Genomic DNA, 16951 nt, shown 5'->3' on the forward strand with positions numbered 1-16951 from the left:
AATTATAAAGCTGTATCAGGGCAACACCTCTTCAGTCTTTCTGTTATTGAACCTCTCCAGTCCCTCCCTCAGTTTCTCTTTTTGTCTCTATTTTCCTCTGCCTCTCTGTCCTTCTCTCTCTCCCCCTGCAGCAAGGAGTAGAGAGGGAAGGCATGGTGATGGCCAGCCCTGGTGTCCTTTAGTGTCCGATAACAGAGCCTTCCCATCAGCTGCCTGTCTCAGCCAAGTAAGGCCTGGCTAATGGATTTGGCTGGCAGGCATACATCCCTTCATCCCAATTCACCCACCCTGCTCTCTCCCACACCTCTCAATTATTCAGCCTCCACTTCTATGCAAATGGTTTCTTATTGAGGAAAAACCTGCAATCATTTTCATCTGGTTGTTATGTGCGCTGATGCTTAGGACTCCAGAGACTTGTCAACTGTGACATATGGTATAGCTGGTGAGATGGAGCATGCTGCCTGCTTGCCAATCCCTCATCTCCTTCTAAGCGAAGCTTCATCAGACCTGAACCATTAGAGGCTGATATATTGAAGCACCGTTCACAAGTGGTAACACTCTCTAGCAGTTCCCTAGCAACCGCTGCAAGCGCTGGTCTCTTTCACTGTAATTCTCAGTTGCTTAGCTACAGAGACTGACAAAACTACACATGGCTGATCTCCCCAAGGAGTCAAGAGCCAAAAATCGATGGCATCATTCAGAAACTGGATCAATGAATGGAAGCGCACAGGAAGAGATATCACAATGCACCTATTCTCTATCCGCCTGTGAAACGGCAATCTGGAAATAAAATGTTGCATTAGATATTATCCGCAGTTGAAATGCCATTTATCTTTTCACATCTCCATGTTAAAGACTATCAAGTCAACACCTGACATTTGAATTAAAAGATTACATAATGGAAGGCTAGCATGTGCTTGGTTCATTTGTATATATGTGCTGCTTCTTGGAGTCGGAGGGTGAATGAAGGGCAGAGGGTGCAGGAGAAACATGTATGGGGTGAAGGTTTTGGACGACTGTCTAATTAAGGCACATAAAACAGCCAGCTTCACCAGCAGCAGGAAGGTGTGCTGCTGATTTAGCCCTTCCCCTCCATGCTGGCCACCTGTTAAAGGATTTATTTCCTCGGTCACTGGTGGGTGACTGCCATCATCAGGCAACCTGCTTCTTCCTTTGGCACAGTGGGAGGCCAACAGAAGAAAGGGGTTGCACTGACTGTACGGCAAGTAAACCTGGAGTACTTGGCCCCTTTTTTTCATTTGTTCAAGTGATTACCATTTCAGTTCAGATTTTGGAAAACATTTTATATCTTGAGATACATTTCACAGGTGTTAAAGGTTCAAGGAAATATGTTGTTTTTCTGCTTCTGTTTTCCAATCGTGTAAGGAGTAATGTGTGTGAGAAACTTCCCTCTTAAGTCACCTGGGAGTCATTGTGCCCTTCCTGTAGCCTACCTCAGCAATGTCACACCCCACCTTAGCAGATGCTTTAAGAAAACAACAGCAAGTGCATTTACCCCCATTTCACACTCTCATATTTCATTCTTATGTCCACTGAGGTTACCTTTCCATTTTCCTTTCCACTGCAGATACCGCAAAGTAAAAGTGGAATGTTATCTGTTTATTTATGAGGACTGCAGTAAGGCTGATGTATTTACCATAGCCACAGATCTGTGTGTATTTTGAAGACGTCTCTGAGGTAATTTCATGAAACTGTAGTTAGGTTTATGCTAACAAGGCTGAGGTAGACACACCCCCAGATGGCAGTGTGTCTGCGCCCCCTGAGAGACTGGCACCGCTGGGCACCACCAGGCAGTGGCAAGATCTGCTCCAGCCAAAAATAATTAAGCACGCTGTCACAGGTTTTTCGCTGTATTTGCACAAAATTTTCATCCAAGTCTCAACATGGGAGAAGGCCCCTGCTTCCAGACTTTTATTTATTTATTAATTTCCTCACAGAGACTTGCCTGCACACAAACACCCACACACGCACTGCAGCGCTCACTGTTTTCACATGATGTCACTGTCAGTGCAAACGAACTAGTCTTTTGATCATGAGTCTCGGCGGAGCAGTACTTTGTAAACAACCAATAAGATTAGATTCTCGTAGGGCCACGATACGTCATCTGTTATTGTATTATTGTATGCTTTATCAGAATCTGCATAATAATACAAATTATGACGATACTTGCTCAACGTGCGTGCGCTGAAGAAACATTACCATTCATTCTCATGTGGTCATACGTATCAACACAGTAATCATTGAGCAATAGATCATGCAGTTCAGGACAACAGAGGTACAGATTGTTATGCTATATATATCTTGATTCATACATATTGACTTTATTAACTGTGATTTTTGTAATAGGCGGTAAAGGAGACGGGAAACAGCTGCCTCTGCAGCAACTGTTTCCACGGACTGAGTGACAGCTGCCTGAAGCCTGTGGATTTATCTCTGCCGTTTATGATGCATCCTTTATTTTTTTTTACATACACTGTTATCATCAAAGTGACACTCCTCAGTGTTCACACAGTAGATTGTGTTGCAGGATCTTTTTTAGCAGCATCTGCATGTCGCTGTGAAGATGCAAAGGCAAACATTGTGCCACCTCTTAATGTAAGCTGAGGTGGGTCCTCATCAGTCATGACAGCAAGAGTGCTGTTCAATACATCAGGCCTTTAAACACGACAAAGCAAAGGTATAGAAACTGTTCCCCGGATTCAGACAATTTACATTTCCAGTAACTCTTACAGTCTAATGTAGATGTAAATGTCTGAATATCTTACTGCTTTCATCATCTTTACCTGCCCTTACAGAGTTATCTAATTGTCAGTTGCAAGGCACTGGGGTGTAAAACCCGTCTGTAGCCATCATTTATCCTGAAGTGTACAGGCAAACCAACATTTGCTGTCCAACCTTTAGATTCTCTCCGTCTGTCCAGTCATGTGTGGAGAACTATTTTCAGGTCTTTCTGAGCGGCAGCACTGAGGTGTGCAATGTTTTTCACCTGCTCTTCATCATTCCATTTCGTATCCAGAGCGGGTTTACTTTGAAGAAGTGCTATCTGCTTGATACGTCTGTGTGTTTTTGGCTGCTTGGGGGTGGATTTAAAAGGTTGTTTTTATTTTTCGCCTCTCAACTAAAATACAATCCTCTCTGCTTTTACAAGCCCTCAGTTCCATCTGGTCTGACTCCCCAGACTTACCTGAAAAAGGTGGACTATTCTGAATTCTGATACTACATATACAGGTTTTCATAAACTGATAGTGTTTGGAAGGACATATTTTAGATAACATGAGTTGCACATAATTAAATATGAATAAGAAAAGTATTCATGGCTATTTATAACTTTAAAAAACTGACTTTCTTTGTGGCTGTCATATTCCTCTCTCCATTTCTCTGCACTTTTTGGTGTCTCTTTATGTCGGGCTTAAAGCGGAAATCAGATGGTGAGGCATATTTTAAAGGTCACCACAGCAGTAGTCGGCATCTGCTGGATCTGGCAGAAAGGGATACCTGCTTGTGTGCTTCCAGGCTCAAGGCTAAATAATGTTTCTTAGCTGTGGTGAAACTGATGGCTGATTGCTCAGCTCACCTCGTGCAACCTGGGGCTAAAAAAACATTTCGTGTTAGTACTGGTGTGTCTTCCATCCACCTCTAAGGTCCCATGATCATATATCTTGCTCTCCAGATACAGCTTCTACCATTTATTGTGCCCAAGTTCTCAAACCCCTGACCTGGGTTGAGACTACAAAGTGAAGCTTTTCTGCCATGTCAATCTAGCATCATATCCCCAATTACCTCTTTAATCCCACATTTCTGTGAAAGTAAGATAAACGTCCTTGCAGCATGTGGCTCTCATTGCCAAAATACTCCGAAGAACAAGACGCTGTTGTGCAAAAGGGCTAGACTGCTATGAATTATGGGGGCTGGGGGAGGGAGCAGGGATATCCTCCTGTCCATCATGCTGCTGCACTCAGGCCAACATACTCACCGTACTTGGGTCTGGCCCAGCTATGCAGGGCCTCCCATGTTTGTTGAACATATGGAAACATCACACAGCTGCCTGTGTCATCAAAAGCTCACCCTAAAGTGCACTGTGCCATTAGCAGCATTAAAGCAGGCCTGCTGAGAGATCCAACAGCACTCTGTTATCTCCTGTTTGCTTTCCTTATCTGATGGCTCTGAGCGCTGCAGCTAGAAGGCCAATAAGTTACTGCCCCTTCTTGTAGCCAAATACGAGACAACACTTCAGCAAAGGTTTCCATGTTACATTTCACTTCCCACACTTCACTTTTTTGTATTTTTTTACTTTAGTTACGTAATGTTCCTTGTCTACTGGCATGACCAGGTATGGAAGCCACTACAAGTACTGGGGAAGAACACATTAATTATCCATTGTTTGAAAGTGACACTTCTGCAGGTTTGAACATCCCTCGCAAAGCAGTGGCAAGGTCAAACTCTGAGTTTAGTATAGCGCCCAGAAACAGACCCCATAAATGTATATATTTCAGCATTTTCCATGCCACTAAAAGGAAAGAGTTTATATGTGCTCTACTAAAGGCTTCTCCCTGGTGAGACATTTCTGTCGGGGGTAACAAAGTGAGCATATGCACAGCGTGGCACAGCCCTCAGCGCAGAAATGGCTGTATATGTGATAAATACACAAGCCAAACAAATTGCAGTAAAGCAGGTGGGGAGCCGACCACTGCTATCCACGACCTTGCGTTTTCTAGACATAAACCTTTGCTAAATTCAGCGGCTCAACATATTTCATTTACAACACTGCTGAGAGACAGATAGAAACATAGAGGAAGACTCGGAGGCAGAGGGAGAAAGAGATTGGCAGAGGCAACAAGACAAAAAGAGAAAACCACAACAAGGAAGGAGAATTGAAAAAGATACAGTGCTGGGCTTGGCTCCAGCACAGCACCTAATGAGTTTTTACTATACCATCAATCCAAAGCATCAGCACCCAGTGTATTTGTACTCACTGTGTGGTAGCTTCAACTGTTTTCCAGCATGTTTGATCTGTGCAGCACCATGTGACCATGTGTTACACTGTGAGTAATGTATTCCCACAAGAGCATGTTTCTCATACCTTCCGGTCGTGTTGCACAAGCAGCCATTCAGCACACTGTGTATGTGTGTGTGTGTGTGTTCTCTGCCCTTTGAAGCATTATGTGGCAGGTGTACCACTGCTAGGTAGGTACATTCTTTTTTTCCCCCCTCATTCCCTGGAGGAGTTTGGTTGTAGTTCGTCTCCATCCACATGGGACTCTGAAACCGTCTCCCTGGGTGTTTGGAGGGAGGGGTGAGGAAGGTTGAGAGAAGAGTGTGGCACAAAAAAATGACCTCGATTTATTTCCATGTGGCCCTCCAACAAAAGATGTCAGGCAAGTTTTGATTCTGTAGTTGATAATCGGTCTTTGTTTATGTGTGAGTGCATGGAGGGGGTGCGCCCTTTGTCCTGTGAGACTGCACTGGCTGGATGAATCCTTGTCACAGCTTCTTCAGCGGAGGTACCTGAAAAAGGCACAGATAAGAGCCGTACTCTGGTGGCACTTGCAGATGGAGCAATAATGGGGCCATACCCCCGCTCTGCTGACTGAAGTCTCTGGGAAAAATAGCACTACCATAGTCATTCTTCTGTCATCTGAGGGAGGTCATGATCATTACTAGCACAGTGCCCACAAGTGATGCAGAAAGAGAAACAGGAGTTTTCTAAATGCTGCTATTGTATTGGGCTGGCCGCTGGCATGTTGAGTTAGCTGTTTGGTACATTGTTTTTCTTCAGTACCCCAAGTCCTATCAGTATCTTGTTCATTTCTTAAATGTCATCCCAGTTTGCATTGGTGTCTTGTAGCCACTTGTTTTCTTTTTGTCAACTAGAGTGAGAAACAGTTTTTTGTCTTAATTCATTATGGCATTCTTAGTCAATCTCTGTAGCGGCGGCGGTAATCCTGAAGAAAACAACGAACACCGAACCGATTAGCTGCATCCAATCCCTCAGTTCCACAGCTGGTTCAGTCATGAAGGAGATAGTTTGTTGTGATTAGTCTTGTAATTAAACTGCTGGGGCTGTGAATACATGAGTAATGAGTGGCACACTGGCAGTGAAAGGAGGTGATAAGTGGGCTGTCTCTTTGGTGGAGGCTGAGGTTGATTTAAGTCTTGCCCCTTCCTGCCTCACAGGGTGCAGGAAATAGTAAAAGGTTTGACCGTCTTGGTTTTGACCCACTGGTCCGACTTCACGTTACTTAACTCTGGACCTCGATCGAGAACTTGACTCTGTCTTGTCAAATGCAGGGTGATGCGTTCACGACACAGTAACATACAATTATAATTTATAATAAAACAATAATAAATAAATTCCCAAATCTGTGACTTGAAGCATCACTGTATAACTTACCACTAAAAGCAGATTTTTGATGACCCTCAGTTACTCGGCCTGATTATTGCAGTTTAAGTTTCTGACTCTCATTAAGTTCCACTCTTCACACAGTGTTCCAGCCCGTACACAGTACAAGGATGGATATTCAGGTGCAGAGTGATAATGAAAGAGGCACCATCCTTCCTATTACAAGTCAGTGACCCATTAAATTGATTTTGAAGCCTTTATTATAAGGTAGGAAAAAAAAAAAAGAGAAAAGAGTGTTCCTTTATTAGTTCAGCTTCTAAAAACAGAGCAAACAAAGTATGTCCCTCTCCTTTTTGTGGATTCACACAAAACTAACAGCATCGTTATTTATACAGAGACAACACTCGAGTATTTTTCCGGAACATGGCCAGATTAAATAAAATTTCACATTCACATGAAGACGGGCCTCGGTCTAGCCTCAGGGAGAGAGCAGCTCTTTAAGCTTGAGATGATGCAGCACCCTGCAGTTCTTTTTGATTGCAGCCTTATGAATGTCGGCATGTTGTAACTGTCTGACAGGTTTGGGTTTTTTTTTCTATCCTATTTAGAGTTAGTAACAAGATTTTCACTGCCCATATTTGCATGACCATATTACAATAAATTTCAAATAAAAGAGCCAGAAAGATGTCCATCTCGGCGCTGCAGGGCCAAACCTAAGTCTATGCTTGCCAAGATGGTAGAGTCCCTCAGTCATTTGATGAAGCACAAGGTCAAAAGTCATTTTCTGATTAACAAAAATGTATTTATTTATTTGCTCCAGGCTATCATATGTCACCATCCCAATTTTTCACAAATTTTGGAAGCAAGTCAACAATAATGAAAACAAAATGAAAAACAGCATGAGCAGGTGAATCATTTTGATGGATTCATCCATTTCACATTTATCAACTAACAAACTTAGAGGAATTGGAATAATACAGTACACTGGCTCAGTTAATTTACTTCAATTTTTCATTAGATAAATATGCAGAAACATTATTTTGATCAAAAAGGCTTATCATATAAATCATGTCAAATATTATAATATTATTTGTTTGTCAGATTTCTTGCACTTCATTTTTTATATACTTTTGCAAAAGTAAAGAGAACTTTCCCCAGCACATTACATTTAATCAACATTTGTTTTTAAAAGCAAACACATGAAACGCCTCTGCTTAAATTTGTTTATTAATTCACTTCAAAGTGGCTTTCTTGTTTGTAGAAGAATTTAGGATTAAAGCAAATCGTCTTTAACCAAACTCTAATAGCAACTTGATTATTCCGTTCTCCTGTGTCTATTCATGAGGTTAAATGCAGTTTTTCCTCACAATACTATTTATTCCGGTTTCCTAACCTTTATTTAGCAAAATACTGACATCAATGCGCCTGTGTAATTACTGTCATTAGGATAATTTGGAAAAGCATGTGGCACAAGTTGCTGGGAGAGTGTTTTTGAGAGTGTTTTTAATCTCTCCACTCGCTGTGTCTTCCTCCATCAAATCCACATCGGGCACATACAGTTTGTCTTAATTGAAATGACGGGTAATAGTGTCTGTGAAGGCCACATCATTTTCAGTCTCCTTGCAGCTGTGTCTCCATAACATTGTGTATCTGTGTGTGTGTGTGTGTGCGTGTGTGCGTGCACGTGCGTGCGTGCATAAACCTGACTGACATTTGAATGATTCATGAAGCTCAACACCCCAATTCAAGGACCTGCTTACACAGACCCCTGTGGAATTATGATGAACTGCCCCAGCTGTTTAGTGCCCAAATCAGACAAATGATGAGATACAGTTGATGTCACGTTACAACATCACGACATAACGTGCAGCACTGAAAGGCTGCGTCGAAGCTTGACGTAGTTTGTTCTTTTTACTTTTAGTACCAGAACAGACGGCTTCTGTTACAGCTCTGTCATGACAGAGGAACCATTATATTCCTCAGAATATAATGGTTTATGTTGAAAAGGACATGGTATTTTTTTGTCTGTATACTGATACAACGCTACATATTGCCATACTGTGTTTTGTCTTGGTGTGCTCATTTAAGTCTGCAAATTGCCAACGCACGACTTGTTTTGTGCATCCACAGTCTCACCTCAGGTGTGGCAAAGTCGCTCTCAAATTCACACTTAATTCTAAGCATTCAGAAAAAGCATTGAGAAACTGAAAAAAAAAATGTGCAAGTGGCAGAAGGAGCGAGCTCTTTTGAGAGCAGTGTCACCTGGCAGCTCATTCAAGCTTAGAGGAATGTTATAGAAAGCCCAGAGCTGAGGAAACAGCTGGCGGTGCTGCTCGATGACTTTCTCCCTCTGTCTTTACTTCAGGCCTGGCGTCCCTGTAGACGCTACCAGGGCCGTTCTTACAGCGTGTGTACAACAAAACTATCATCGCAAACTCCAGTGTTCTTGACCTTCAGTGTGGGGCAAATGCATATTCACTGTGACATACACATGCGCCTCACCTTCAGTTGAGAGCAGTAAAACAGGAAAGTGTGTGCCAGCAGCCTGTGAGGTGGCTCTCCACATTTTCTTTTGGAGGGCTTGTTGACATTTTAAGGCAGCGTTGTGTTGCTCCATACTTAATGCCTGTGTGGACGTGCATGTGTAACTTACTGGCGGTGCAATCACACAACGGGCCACCGTCTCTAACAGTGGAAATAAATGTTGCTGAAGGGGTGTTGGCATGCTGTCCATCAAAAGATTAATTTAAGAAATAAATCTTTGTAGCCCACAGCGTTATCTTAAAAAATTGAATCAGCGGTGGCTCAATTCCACTTTTTCGTTGTCCGATACAGATGAAGTACCAAGGTGTGAACAACACATTTGTGCTGAGGCACTTAACACCTACCCTTAACCAACTGTTTTAAAGAACATATTGCACGTCTCCCCTGTACACTGTATATTGTTGTGTATATAGTATTCCTTTTATATTTTATTATATTCATCCCATGTTTTGTTGTTGTTGTTGTTGTTATTTATATTATTTATTCTGCTGCTACTCTTTGTGCTGTTTTGTCAATTAGAATTCCTTCCCTATCTTGTTTGATCAGCTCTGCCAAATATTCTGCTCTTGCGTAAAGCGATAAACAGCTTAGCATATACTGTATGTGACATTTAATGTGTTTGAATTGTATCAGATATTAGGATTTTGTTTTTGACAGATGATCAAGTGATTTTTGGATCAATACCAATACCACGTATCGGATTGGCTCATTATATATGTAGAGCCCAAAGTCACAACTCACACCATGCCCCAGTGGACTTCACAATGTGCTGTAGCCACATCCTCTGTCCTTAGACGCTTGGTTGGGTTAATGAGCAGCTCCCAAAAAATCAGGTAGGAAACCTTAAGAGGAGCCACAGAGGAGGGATATCTCTCTTCCAGGATAGACAGAGGCACATCCGACCTGCAGATAAGATATTCTGGTTCTGCGTTAAGTCTTAATGTATTAAATCATGATCAGTTACGGCAATATCCATACTGTGATTATTGCATGTGTGCCTGATGCTCTGTCATCATCCTTTGTGACTGCGCCTGCTCTTTACCCCTTAGTCTGTTAAAGTGTGACAGAATCTCTGTGACACGCACAATGGAAAAGCTCTTTGAAAGCCAAGTGTATGAATAATCAGTAAGACGCCCTTAATCCATTTTTTAAAGGAGGGAATATTAATACACTAACAACTATATCTGCCCAGCTCAAAGCACATGATTCCAGGTTTGCAAAAGCCCCCTTTTTTTCCTCCAGACTTGAGCCTCAGTGAGCAGTAGGGGATCACTCTGCACTCTCTGTCACCATGACAACACCAGTTTCATGTCCGAGTGGGTGTACACACTTCATTTAGAAATCCTCAGCGACCAACATGGGAACAGCTGTGTGCATGCTGAGAGGGTCCAGGCAAGTAATCACAACGGATCACACTTAATTATTGAAGATAAGGTTTTCTTTGGCAATGGCGAGGTTTCACCATTTTATTTGTTTTCATGTCCGTTAAAATATCAACCCTATTACTGAAACACTCATACATACTTTACACATACACACCCCTTGGGGCTGAGACCCAGCAATGGAGAAATAGATGGTGGGACTAGTGGATAAGTTATGTAATTAATGTGAGCCTGAAAACAGACTTCTGCGGCACGCTGAGGTTCAGCCGTGCCCCGTTGGTCTTAGTTGTATGACGGTGTGTGATACTGTGTAACCTTCATAGTTTTTAATCCGTGTGTTAATGTTGGAGCAAAAGTGTGTACGAAGCCACAGATTAACTGCAGTGGTTCAGTGTTGCTTTGTCATACATCTACTCCACAATCCTGTCCCTCTGATTTGCTGCTTTCCTGCCAAACTCAGTCACACGCTGCCATCTCTACCTTTTTTCACAGGCCACTGAACACTACAAGGACAGCTGCTCCTTCACTTCACCATGACTGGCACTGATTTCTTTTATTAGTAGGAGTCATTAATTACAATCAGCACTTTTTTTTTCCTTTTTTCCCCCGTATTGACAGTTCAGTGCAGTGAGAACTGAAAGAAAACTGCTGCCTCACAGATTAGGTTGTGACTGAAATTGAAGATCTCTTGAAACTTCTCAAGATAGAGAGCAGTGTCGCAAGTGATTTCTTAATGTGCCTCATTGTTGCATTATTCTTTATAAAATATCACATCCTCTCTCTTGTTTTGCTTTTTCTTTTATTCATTTTGGAGAGTTTAAACAAGAGATGTGCTTCTTATTCAGTTTGCTTCAATTGAACCAGAGTTCTTTGTCGTAGTGTTTTTACTTGTATTGTCATGCAAGGAACTTTTTTCTTAATCGGAAACTATTTAACAATTTACTGCATTTCATTATCTTTGTGCTAATCCAGCCTTCGCAAAAGAGTTTTAGATTGGGATTGAGCTCCACTCAAGCCACTACAGTGAAGAGAGTTGTTGTGCATAAAATGCACTTGTTGTTTTTCAGCATCAGCGATGGAACACTTCACTGTATTAGAAAACCTTTCACAAACTAATACGCATACAGTCCACTCTCCATTCAGAAATCTTAGTAAGCTTAAAAAAAACCTGTGACTTCATTAAATTCAAATGTGACTGAATTCCTTAATGGACTGTAAATTGTTATGCACGTTGTTGCTTCTTGAACATAATTGCCACGGGCAGCACAAAAAGGTTTGATTATTGTTTGCTGGCTCTTGGGAATTACAACAGGCCTGAGTGAGCGAGCATCTCACAAATACATTCACTCCTTTGGTATTCATGTTGTTTGTTGCTAAGGTTGTTAGCAAAAAAATGGTTCGTTGAGGAGCCACCACACTGAAGTGAATGTGTCCAAATCTTTCCGGGATAGTTATTATGACATTTTAAAGAAGCATCAAAGCCAGTGGAGGCAAGTGAAATGAAAGACTGATGAGGCTGTGAAATGCTAGTCCCTCTCTGAAATAACAGCACTTGTCTCCTGAATGTCTAAATAAGAGAGTCGAGATGTTTCAAAAGATTTTTTTCAGTTGCAGAGAAAGTGGCGACTTTGAAGTGAGCTTGTCCCCCTTGATAGTTATTCCCCAGCTCTCCCAGAGCTGAGTAATATTTTAGTAGGTTAATCTAGGATGTTCACTTACTTTCACTTAAGTTGGTGTGTAGGGGTCATTTTGTCCCTGGTCCATCCTGAGCAGCTTCAGAACGCTACAAACAAATATCATATACATTTGTGCTCCAGGTCTGAGCCTTTTATTATCAAGAACATTCCACTCTTGAGTCCCCATTTGATATGTATGCTCTCTTACGTAATGCAGATGCTCATTGCACATTAAGGCTATTGCGGTTTGAAGTCAATGAAGATACGAGACATCTGAATAGGTCTGCATTAGGAACAGGTAGCATTTAAGTATTTTTATGTGTTTGGATAATGCCCTTAAATATATGGAACTGTTCTTTTTGTTTATCAATAGACATTCTTTTCTAGCGCGTTTCAGTACAATAGTACAAAACCATATTAGAGGCAACATTACCCCAAATGTATTGCTTAAATGCATATTCATCGAAAATTATGGCTGCTCATTAAACTTGGATCGGGCTTTGTATAATTGAAAATCTGTTTGAATGTGCCTCATTCATTGTCAATGCCATTATTGCACACTGGCTTTTCAGTGTGGGCCAAATTAGCCGATATCTAAAAATAATCTGTTCATATAACCGATTCGTTCCATGTCTGATGGCTGACAAAAGCACCGTTTATAGCACTCTGCACCTGATGGACAAAGTTTTGCTTTTATACAGTTGTGTCCTCATTATTCTCCTGGGCCCCTGTAAATCTGATTATCTCCCTTACATGACACACTAGTGCTGAGGGTATTCAGACAAAGGCTGTGTGTGTGTGTGCGTGTAACTTTAACCAGGAATGCAATTTTGCTGGGGGTTTTTTGTTGTTTTTTTCAAGGGCCATTAAGCTCAGATAGCAGGGGGAACACCAATATACCATACTTTTACTGCATGAGGCACTTTTTTGCTTGAGTAGACCCAAAATTCTGTTGACGTTATTGTTCCGATTTTTTTTTTTTTTTAAGATAACATCAACACTTTTCTCTTGACTTGACATTGACAGGAGAAATGTTTGTCTTGACACATTCACAAACTATGACAGAGGCCATGCACACATGCATTGTGGCGCATTAATGATTGAACAGGAGCTCAGGAGTCAAGTCGACAGGTCTACATCCCTATTAAAAGTTAAAAGCAGTTAGATCTTTCAATGTGGAACGGTCATACAGGGAATATAAGGTGAGGATTGGTCAGTCCTGTTGCTGTTTTGTTATAATGAGCCACCAGACTGGGCAGATAAGATTGTGTGCTTACATTGTTAAATCATCACATCACACCACAATGGATTATGTCAGTCAATAACAATCTTGTCGTGGTATTTAATTGGCTCCTTACCCCCTTCAACATTTATAATAAGAATACACCTGCAGGGTTTATTATGATCTTGTTTTTGTTTTGTCTTTTCTCTCTACTGCATGGTCTATTTGCTCATGGTCACAAGAAGCATGTCTTGAATGGAAATCATCATTGTTTCCTGTAAACTTGTGTTATTGACCTTGTAGCCCCCAGCAAGAGACACGGATAAACAAATCCAGTGTAGATATTGGTAGGGAAACTGCTAAAAACCATTGCTGACAATAAAGCTAACTGACTACTGGTGGGGTTGGCAAAACAATGGCCTTGATTTTCAATAGTCTTGTGTTTTTTTTTGTTTGTTTTTTTAACTACCTAATGGCTTATTTTGTATGCACATGGCTAACTACACTTTATCTAATGATATGAGACAAAGCAAAGCATAGTTCTGTGATGGACATTTCATTTCTGCTCGATCATTGCTGAAGATATTTCTGTGTTGATTTTGGTGTCAAGATTTAAACTTATTAATATTGACTGATTAATGTCCTCTCAACATATTAAACGAACACCGTCGTATTTCATCTCTTTTGCTGGCATTTTGTGGGCCTTCAAACACTGAAAAATGTAGTATTTTCATTAAGTATTAACATCGAGGTAAATGCATCTTCAATGTCAAACGATCTGTCACCGAAACACAATACTGACACAGTTACATTTCTTTATTATTATTATCCTCCTGATTATTTGGACTTGACTGGATACATGTTTGGTATAACCCGCGTTCCTCCAAATTCAAGGGTAGAGACGTCATTAGTGTTTACAGAGATGCTGAAGCAGCTGCTGAACAGTAATTGACTGACCATCTCATAATATCCTTCCGTAGTTATACAGGCCAGTGAACACTACAGGGACAGCTGAATGATTGACAAAGGATAGAAGAAGACTGGCACTTATTTTATTTCATTCATAGAAGCAGTCATTAATTACAATCAGCCCTTTTTTTCTTTTTTTGGCAGTTCAGTGCAGTGTAAACTGAAAGAAAACTGCTGCCTCACAGATCAGGTTGTGACTGAATTTGAACATTTCTTGAAACTTCTCAAGATAGAGAGCAGTGTAGCAAGTGATTTCTTAATGTGCGTCATTGTTGCATTATTCTTTATAAAATATCACCTCCTCGCTCTTGTTTTGCTTTTTGTTTTATTCATTTTGGAGGGTTTAAACAAGAGATGTGCTTCTTATTCAGTTTGCTTCGATCTAAATAAAAATATAAAGCATCTATAAACCAAGCGTCTTCTTGATGGTTTATTTCTAAAGGAAGCTACTTCAACAACCATTTTCATTGTAGATCCAGAGTTCTTTGTCATAGTGTTTTTACAACTCTTTTTCTTAATTCAATAACTAAACAGTTTATTAATTTAACAATTATATACATACAGTATACATACGCATACAGTCCACTCTCCATTCAGAAAAAATGGACTGACAATTTTGTAATATCCCTCCAGTTACAAAGTGAGCAATGTCTTTCACACAGAAGTTTCAGTTTTCATTAGTCAGATTTTGGGTGTCCCATTATAACAACTTTCACGTGTGATTTCTGGTCTGCCATTATGGGAAAATACTTCTGCCAGCTTCTTTCCCATTAGAGCCCAACATCAGTTTAGCTAAGGATCACTTAAATCAGTTGTTTCTTACCTTTTTGAAACACAAAATGTTACCGTTTAAGTAATACCAGTGAAACCCACTTGATTATAGCAGTTCCCCTCGTATTTCATCATCCTGACCTATTAAGCAACCAGACGTACAACAGAGAACTAAATTTAATCTATTTATGATTTATGATCAAGTGGAGAAGTAATACGGCTTGCATTTATTCTGTGGGACAGTGAGGCTAAGTGTTTTACATTAAGAGTAAGTGGTAAGTTTAGATGTAAGAAAACACATGAGGTTAGTGCATTTTAAAACACAGGCTGTTGTGTTATCCCTGTAGGTCTCACCACAGCCTGGTTCAAATTTTCTTCAAACTTTAACATTTCAGTGGACACAAATGCAAACTTAAAGTATGAAATTGGAAATGTATGACTCATATAGTTGATCTATTTTTAATGACCCATGAATTGAGATTTACCAGCCACCAGCGCAGAATCATGTGCTTTTGAATAAACATTTATCAGTCATTGCTTCACTAATTATAGTTCACCCAAACCTTAATGACCTTTTTAAGAAATGCACAGTGTACACATGAAGAAGCCTCCCTTATACGTGGCTTTTCTACTGTGCCACTGAGACCCTTGCAGGTAGTGCGTTATCACTGGTGTATGCGTTATCAGTGGTGAACCGCTCTGTAATGTTTTGTGGGAGCTGCATATTGATTTTGACCTGTCCTGTCCAACACTGAGAAGGCCAAGGGTAGTCAGGCAGAATGCAGAAGATTTCTGTTTCTGTCAAGTCACTGCTTACATTCCCTTATTTTTCTGTCATCACTCCTGTGATTTAAGAAGAGGCTGCATTCCTCAGTCTGGCCAGGCCAGACAAGGAGACCAGTGATTGACAGGTGAAGACATTACCATGCAAAGAGAAAAGGAGCACAGGGAGAGATATGAATATTTGATTAGATAGTATAAAAGAATCTTGTAATTGATTTTCTATCCAAGCTTCCATTTCATTTATTGAGTAAATTCATTTATTTCAGGTGGTTGGTTATTGCTGTCCCCATTGTCTGATTGTGAGGCCCAGCTTTATCATATTTTGAATTTGATGATGACTTTGCAGATTCTAAAAGTTTGACTTATTTGCTCCGCTGCATGGCAGACCATTAAAATGGAACTGCATTGTGTCTTTACACTCCATTGTACTTCCAGAGGCTGCGCTGTGCTGAAAATAAGCTTTGTGTGTTTGTCCCTTTTCTGACAGATGTGATCCACACTGTGGGCCCGGTGGCCAGAGGTCATGTGGGCCCTGCCGAGACCAATGACCTCACCTCTTGCTATCAGAACTCCCTCAGGCTGGTGAAGGAACATTGCCTGAGCACCGTGGTGAGTACAGTAAATGTGACCACACTTTTGGGTCCGTTACAATATGTGGCTTGAAAGGAAGAAATCATATTCTTTTGTGTTGTTGTTTGGTGGTGCGTGAGCCTTTAGTGAGGAAAGCTCTGTGTGTGTGTTTATTATGGAACTGGGGAAAGGTATGAGAACAAAGGGTTTAGCATCTTTCATTTTAGATCCCATTTTGAAAAGACTTAATCTGCTTTATTTTAACAAAAGCAATGGAGAACATAACAAAATGGAAATGTTTCATGTTTGTCAAATTAAGGCTTTTCATGCAGACTACTTTGGACTGTGGCTACATGAAAGGCAGGTCTTTGTTTTCACCACTACCTCTTGCTACAGTGAAACATTCACTTTTATTTCCAAGTTAAAATGTCTGGCACGGAACAGTAATTCCAGGTAATTTCATTCTTGCATATGTCTTTTGTAATTTAAAACACTGGAAAATGCTCAAGGTTTAGTTACTGAATAAAACAGTACCCACTAAATCCAGCTGAGAGCCGATGATCATTCAAACACTATCCAAGCGTCTGTTTCAGTCAGGTAAATAAGTCTGAACCAAACCAAATAGCCACCAATCACATTCTCTGCACCAACCTACTACCCTGTGACCTTATCA

The 16951-nt window shown here is 40.8% G+C and overlaps 1 protein-coding gene across 2 annotated transcripts in view; it reads left to right on the forward strand.

Annotated features, from left to right (window-relative positions):
- Positions 1 to 6511: 6511 nt before the first annotated feature.
- Positions 6512 to 16951, forward strand: part of LOC122781772 (ADP-ribose glycohydrolase MACROD2-like) — a 124000-nt gene continuing 113560 nt past the window's right edge. For both annotated transcript variants that reach the window (XM_044045779.1, XM_044045780.1), the window contains exons 1-2: positions 6512 to 6586; positions 16196 to 16317. In XM_044045779.1, the coding sequence (XP_043901714.1) occupies positions 6532 to 6586; positions 16196 to 16317 (177 nt within the window). In that variant the 5' untranslated portion in view covers positions 6512 to 6531. The remainder of the gene's footprint in view (positions 6587 to 16195; positions 16318 to 16951) is intronic.

The sequence above is a fragment of the Solea senegalensis genome, linkage group LG15 (genome assembly GCF_019176455.1).
Source record: "Solea senegalensis isolate Sse05_10M linkage group LG15, IFAPA_SoseM_1, whole genome shotgun sequence".
NCBI lineage: Eukaryota > Metazoa > Chordata > Actinopteri > Pleuronectiformes > Soleidae > Solea > Solea senegalensis.